This window comes from Epinephelus moara, chromosome 15 (assembly GCF_006386435.1).
Source record: "Epinephelus moara isolate mb chromosome 15, YSFRI_EMoa_1.0, whole genome shotgun sequence".
Classification (NCBI taxonomy): Eukaryota; Metazoa; Chordata; class Actinopteri; order Perciformes; family Serranidae; genus Epinephelus; species Epinephelus moara.
In genome coordinates, this window is record NC_065520.1 from 12,698,142 (window position 1) to 12,706,124 (window position 7,983).

General features: G+C 40.9%; 1 protein-coding gene across 1 annotated transcript in view; it reads left to right on the forward strand.

The window, feature by feature from the left end:
• The window catches only part of LOC126401659 (FERM and PDZ domain-containing protein 4-like), a 63,770-nt gene that overhangs the window by 46,864 nt on the left and 8,923 nt on the right, over positions 1–7,983 (forward strand). The window contains exons 8-11 of the mRNA XM_050063018.1: positions 1,606–1,737; positions 2,642–2,761; positions 3,232–3,368; positions 3,892–4,018. Coding sequence (XP_049918975.1) covers positions 1,606–1,737; positions 2,642–2,761; positions 3,232–3,368; positions 3,892–4,018 — 516 coding nt within the window. The remainder of the gene's footprint in view (positions 1–1,605; positions 1,738–2,641; positions 2,762–3,231; positions 3,369–3,891; positions 4,019–7,983) is intronic.

Consider the following 7,983-nt stretch of genomic DNA (forward strand, 5'->3'; position numbering starts at 1 on the left):
GTATTGAGCAACTTGTTAGCAACCGCCTTTTTTATGACACGTAAAAGCTTCAGAATTCACAAGTAGGGTATTTACTGACATGTTTTATGTCGTAGAACAAAACCTGAAACTTGCTTAAGCTTTTGTGAACCACAGACCTTATTTGAGGCATTTTACCAAAATCCCATTCAAAAAACGTATTGACTTTTAGACGAGAGAACCGGAAGTGCTAAAAGCGCTAACGGAGTTCCGGGTTTACTGGCACACTATTATCAAACTTGAGTAATGCTACTAAGCTATCTAGCTAAGTTACGTAGCTATGGCAACTGTTATCCGTAACTACTGTAATGTTAGCTGGTAAGCTAATGTTAGCTAGCTTATAGCAGCAGATTCTTATTCACGTAACACTTGTCCTCTCATAGTCTGTGTGAAATAATGTATGGCAGTCGTGATACAAATGACAGTAGGATGTGGTTCACTATAAATAGGCCTGCATAATTTTACCCAAAAAAATAAGTGAGAAGAAGAAAGATCCTTTTAAATTTATATAGAAAACAATGATAATTTTTTCTTGTGAAAATTGGGCTAATGATAGGCTACATCATTTTCTTAAAAAGTAAAATATGTTAAGAGAAACATAACAAGGTTGGAATTATAATATTTATAATTCTGACAGATATACTGGAGAAGAAGAAACATTTATCGTATCTGAAAGTAAGTGACCGTCAGGCCTGCTGCGAGCAAAACACCTTGTTTACACCGTCATGTTTTGGCCTTGTGGCTATTATGTTTTACACCTGAGAAATAATCATTTAAATAGAAGGTATGTCGAAAATTATAAGGGTCGTCTGTCCTCCCACAGTCTTTTCACATTTCTACATTTTCATCTTTTGAGGTTTCTGTTCAAGGTTCCTGGTTTTGTTAGACCACGAAGAATTCAAATGGCAGGCACAGAATCTGTGTATAGCCTGCTGTGACCCGGCACAAAGACGTGCATGGTGCCCTTGTGTATTACAAATAAGTTTCCACACTTATTTTAAGTAGATTCTGAGTATACTATACAGTGTTTTCAGAAGTGATTCAAAAGAAGTCACTGATACTGCGAACCTGATCTCCTCGGGCAGGTTGTTCCAAAGCTGCGGGGCCCTGATGGCAAAAGTAAATGCACATTTAGATTTAAGCCTCAACTTGAGCAAACAAAACGGCCCTACCTGAGGATCTAAGGCAGCGAACGGACTCATATGGGGTCAACATTTGTGCTATGTGATCAGGAAAATCCAAATATCAATTCTAATATGAACAGGGAGCCAACGGAGTGACGCCAGGATTGTGATGCCAATAAGAAAAACATACTGCAGATTGATTTACAAAGGAAACGGAGAAGCGTTAAAGAGCTTAACTAAATGACAGATGGTGCCGAGACAAGTTGAAAAAGATTTTGGAGGACAAACAACACTGGGAAAATATTTTGCTTTGTATTAGTGACATTAGATTGGCCATTGCACTCCAGATTTGCAGTTTGATTGATTGATTGATGTTCGCCCAGGACTGAAAAGTACACTGCTTTCTTGTGTATTAACTGCAAAAGCAATGAACAAAAAATAATGAAGGGATGTTTCAATATAGGACGTGATCCTGACTCTGCAAGAGAAGCTGTCAATCAAATGCATCGAGCACTTCTCCCTGGTGCTGGAGCACAGGACAGAGGGCTCTGGAAGCAAACTGCTTCTCCTGCATGAACAGGAGATGCTTACTCAGGTAGGAGATGTTTCCTCCTCGTTCACTTTTTCTGTCTCGTTGGAGTCACGCACACAAACAAACACACACACACACACACACATTCCTGCTCAGTATTCAAGCAGCATTTGGACCCCAGTGTCATTTATCAGCAATGGCACAGCAGGGGCGACAGCTCACATTACACCTACCCACACACACACACACACACACACACACACAAATGCACAAACACCCACAGTGCCCGCTACATTCTAATGAGGTTGCAGGATCACAAGAGGACATTTTTAATATTCATACCACACAGTTCAGATGTGAAAATCTACACGTGGCACACAATGGCAGTTTAAGAGTCCTTGACACACTCGATAAAACACACACCACACTGCAACACAGCTGAGTGTCAATCCTAGTGACAGATACACAGATGTATGTGAAAGGGCTTGTAGTCCTTGGAATAGAAAATACACTCCCTCACTCACTCTCCCTACACTTGCATGTTAAATAATTTATCAAATATGATCAATATTTAAAAGACGATGCTGGTCTGGCGGTTTTGTCTTGAATAAGGAATGGAATCAAATGCAAAGACAACCACCGCAGGGCTACTGCTGCGATTACACAACCGTGTATTTAGGTTGTAAAGTGGTTGTGATAACACTTATATGGCACTGGTGTTAATGCTGCTGCTGCTGCGACTGCATCTGATCACTGGCAGCGGAGTTTAAGTCGTACATAGTTCATACTTGTACTTTCATACAAACAAAGGCAAATATCGTACCTTTTACCTCACAGTGTTTGTTTGAGAGCGATTGCGAACTACACGTACCGTTCTGATACACAAACTAGGTGCAGACAATTTCTACGACCGTCCATCTATCTCCTCTCTCTTCCTCCCATCATGCCTCCTTCCTCCGACCCCCAGGTGACCCAGAGGCCTGGCTGTGACAAGATGAAGTGTTTCTTTCGGATCAGCTTCGTGCCCCGGGACCCTGTGGAGCTGCTTCGGAGAGACGCCGTGGCGTTTGAATACCTCTATGTACAGGTGAGCAAAATCCTCAGTAAAGTCCTAGAAGTGATTCTGTAAAATTGTTTGTCGACTTTGAGAGGGATAATTAACAAAGTCACAGTTCAGAGACGGTTGAGGCGAAATCCTCATTTGCAAATAAAGTCCTCAAATAAGCCAACTCTTGTATAAACTACTTGTCTCTGAAATAATAAATTGCTTCCCCATAGGATTCCTTTGATAATTAGTCAAGTGAAACAGCCTGAGAGAAGGAAAGCTAATCATCTTTTCTTGTCAGAGTTCACCGTTTTGTGCTTCCGAGTCCTTCATCAGGGACTGGAAACTGTATCTCTTTGAAGGAAGCTCGAGCCACAAAGGTTGAACTCGTATCAGCTCAGCAGGGATATGCTGCTGCTGCTTGGATTTGCTCGACGGAGAGACAGAATGCACTTCACAAGCCCAAAAACTCGACTTTGGGATTCTTATGTAACTTCCCCCTCTGCCCGCAGAGTTGCAACGACGTCGTCTTGGAGCGGTTCGGCCCGGAGCTGAAGTACGACGCGGCGCTGCGATTGGCTGCTCTGCAGATGTACATTCTCACCATGACAACCAGGCAGAGCCAGAAGGTCTCTCTGAAGTACATCCAGTAAGTTTTATGTGTAAATGGAATTGTGGGTATGTTTTTACACTACCAACATGATCTGTAATGTTTAACTGCCGTACAGCCTGGAGCTGCTCCATCAATAATGAATGATAGACTGACTTAGTTTGGGTTTTTCAGGGATTCGTTGGTCCTTTTTCCCGTCTTGGTTGGAGACATTTTCTGCAACACAAAGTTTTCTGGCCTCTGAGCATTGGGCCTCATGTAAAAACCACTCATACAAACAGATTTGTTTTTAAGTAACACTGCGATTTAAAAGAATTTCTGGCATTCACCAAAGTTCTTGGTCCAGAACCTTTGTACAAGTCGCAAACATGCTGTTGGGAACATTCTCTCACGTACTGTAAACAAGGTCTTATTAAGGGATTGCTGTCTACAGAGAAAGCTCCCATCCTGAGAGGCAATTCAGTTTTCAGTTCTGTCGCTGACAGCTTGTTTAAGAGTCCAATGTCTAGCTTTTCACTGCAAGTGTTGTGACTTTGTGCCGAAATCAATCTTCTCCCCACAGAAAGGAGTGGGGTCTGCCGCTGTTCCTGCCTCCCGTCGTGCTGTCCAGCATGAAGGAGAAAAACATCAAGAAAGCTCTGACACACATCCTCAAAACCAACCAGAACCTCGTGCCTCCGGGGAAAAAAGTAAGCAGCTCCCTTTGTCTTTCTCTGCCCTTGTTAATAAACTTCTGACACACACACACACACACACACACACACACATGCGCACAAACACAGTGTCTCTGTTTCTGATGCAACATCCTAAAATAGCATCGCTGCCATGCTCAACCTTGTAGAGGTTCTCACCCTTGTCAACCTAAGACCCTTTGTGGAGCCAGACTTTGAATGCTAATGTGAACACAGAGCTAAATTCATTGTCAAACTCTGTGCATAATAAGATATTCATATTCACACACACACATGTCTCGGTCAGGGGCCGCTGATCCGACTCTCGCTGAACTTTTGAGTTCTTTGTGAAAGTGTTTTAATGATACAGGCAGCTGCTGGTCTGTTTATTCTGTGACGGCCAGATTTACTTGTACTGACATGAATAAATAAGCAGCTCGCCACAACAAAATTAACCCGTGCAGCAGTTTCAACTTAAAGGGTAACTTTGGTTATTTTTTATCCTGGACCTTATCTTTCCATGTGTCTGTGAGTTACAGCATAGCACTAGGTGGCACGTTACTTAATTGCAATAAACATTGGCCCCATAGTTTATTTTGAGGCGGTCCCACACACACCATCACGCTGCCATAAATATTCAAAAGAGCACCAAATATGTATTAATCCTGGCTAATCCTCGCTTCTAAGAAGAGCCCGGCTGTTTTTAGGAAATTACTTTTCCTTTTTTAAAATGACACTATGTATTTTTGACCCATTTTTAAAGATTGAGATCTTCACTAGTGATGAATGAGCTCGGAGCTGAGTGCCACAGACAGGGCAGGGACGAAGGGAAGTACTGGGATAAAAACACATTGCTGGCTTTTCCTCTTTTTATGGAATTTATTACAATAGAAAAGAAATGTAGAATAACGAGTTGCCCAGTCACTGGGCAATCTAGGTCGGGTATGACTCTACATTCACTGACATTCACTGAAGTTTATTCGGTAACACTTTACTTGAAGGCATCTACATAAGAGTGACATGACACTGTCATAACTATGACATGACACGATCATGAACCTGTCATGAACATGTCATGAACATTATGTACATGTCATAAACGTTTATGACTGCTGTCATTAAGTGTCAGTCAAGTTGACACTGTTTGGGTTGTCTTGATTATGACAACTTGACATTAATCAAAGTGACATTACCAGAAGTTGTCTTTATGACAACTTGACATTAATCAAAGTGACATTACCAGAAGTTGTCTTTGTCATAACAAGTTCACATTAAATTTGTTTGGGATGTCCTTATTATGACAACNATCTTCTGGTAATGTCACTTTAATTAATGTCAAGTTGTCATAATCAAGACAACACAAACAATGTCAACTTGTCATTACAAAAACCGAATGACACTTAATGACAGCAGTCATGAACGTTTATGACATGTACATAGTCTTTATGACAGGTTCATGACAGTGTCATGTCATAGTTATGACACTGTCGTGTCACTTTTATGTAGATACCTTCAAGTCAAGTGTTACCGTTTATTCTTTATTTCCTCCAATATACCATCATCATATGACAAAAATCACAAATATACTGCCAGTCTTAGCTTACTAATTATTTTGGGATGTATAATGCTGCTGAATGCACGCTGTGTACATAACAAGCCCAATAGCTGAATCAACCTATTAGCGTTATCGTCTTAATTTGAAGTTTCTAGGATGCCCACGAATGAACACCAGGTAAATAGCATTGTTAGCTATGGACACCTGGGTGCAAATAGCATCTGCCCACCCCTTATAAATATGCTTAAGTTGCCACCAACTCTCTGAAGACACTAATAATTTCACTGTAACTGCATGTAGCTATTAGCGCTGATTTTTGTTAGTTGGACTGTGTTTGCAATGAGATTCATTTGTGTAGAAAGGGGCCAATTTTGTGCCAAATGTAAGCATATCACCCTTTAATACATGCAAATAGCAGAGGAGTACCTGAGACGCTGTTTGCTTGACAACAAGGTTATAGGACTGATGCATTTCACCCCCTGTGGGTGCTTTGAGAATGACTTGGCTTCGTTTTGTCTGATTTGTGCAGGTTTACCATTTGCAAAAGGGTCCAAATTAAATAATCTCGTCCTTTAGTTTTACGTGTCATAGCTGACACATAATAATAAGGTAAAAGTGTAACACCCACCAGAGTGTGCACCATATGGATGAATCAGATTTGTCCTCTTTATGTCTGCCGGTGTAACAGCACCACTTCTCAACCCAGACCAGTAGATGTTAAGATGTTAAATCAATATTAAGGGCTCATGAGAGGATGTTCATACATGTCAGGTTCCTCTGCGGCTGGTTGAAGAATTTACATGTTTAAAAGTGTGACAGAAAAATAAAATGATGCATTTATTCTGAAGATGATTTACAAGGTTTGCAGTCTCCAAGCCATTAAGCATTCACTCATGCCGAACGTTTAGGCAACATCACTCATCAGCAGGCAAATTAGCATTGCTTTATGCCCAACTTAATCTACCTAACACAGCTTCATGTAGTGGCTGAAGGAATATACTACATGTTAAACTCACCTTAACCCTATATTTGTGTATATGTGTGTTTATAAAATGTCAGTCATACTAGAGGGGTATTGATCTTTTCCCTCCAGCCCCAAGCAGTGTGATGTGCTGGCTAATCATTTGCATTCACAGTGGCGGTTGATATCCACTCTGCTCATTAGGGAGAAATACGGCCAAGCAAAAGCAACAAACTGACATGCAATTTGAAACACTGACGCTTCAAATTAGCTTTCTTATTACGGCCTTGAAGTTATCACTCAGCCCCTCACTGAAAGAGGCTGCTCACTCAGTTTTGAGGAAAGGCGATGGTTAAGACAGAGCAAAGATTTCATATAAACCAAATTATTTTTAATAGAGATGTCTGGCAAGGTCAGACAGCTAATTAGCCTTCTGTGTATGAGACTGATGATATTCTTGAATTTAGATGCAACATCAGAAAAACATGAGTATTGTTAAGTGGTTATAAAAGCAGCTTGGTATTTGGCTTGGCGTTTGCATTACAAATGTAGTGCCTTCCCTGAGCAAAACCCAATCACCAAAACAAAATGTTGGCATTTCGATCCTTGCAAACAACACATATGTTGTGTTTGTACATGTCATGTGGCGAATATGTTAAAACAATTCAATTATTAATTTCATGTTGTGACAATGCTGCGGTAATGTATGGTTAGGTTTAGGCATAAACACTTGGTTAGGGCTAGGAAAACATGTTTTGTCCTAAAATTCCCAAATTATCGTCGATTGGTTGCTACAATCACGGCTTAACATGTCCCAAACTACCATTAAAACCCCCCCACTTTTGTCGCTATAATCACAGCTGGACATGTTCGGAACTATCATTAAAAAAACCTGCTTTTGTCGCTACAGTCACAATTGGACATATCCTAAGAAGTTGTTTAAAAAAACACCCACTTTTGGCACTGTGACCATAGCCGAACATGTCCCAAACTGGTAAAAAATACACCTGCTTTTGTCGCTACGAACACGGCTGGACATGTCCTGAACTTGTTAAAAAAAAACACTCGCTTTTGTAGCTATGAACACAGCTGGACCTACTCCAAATTCTGATTAAAAAACACCTGCTTTTGTCGCTACAGTTACAGCTGGACATGTCCTAAACAGTTAATAGAAAAACACCCGCTTTTGTCGTTACAGTTACAGCTGGATATGTCCTAAACTGTTGTTAAAAAACACCCGCTTTTGTCGCTACAGTTACAGCTGGACATGTCCTAAACGGTTGTTAAAAAACACCCGCTTTTGTCGCTACAGTTACAGCTGGACATGTCCTAAACGGTTGTTAAAAAACACCCGCTTTTGTCGTTACAGTTACAGCTGGACATGTCCTAAACTGTTGTTAAAAAACACCCGCTTTTGTCACCAGTTACAGCTGGAAATGTCCTAAACGGTTGTTAAAAAACACCCGC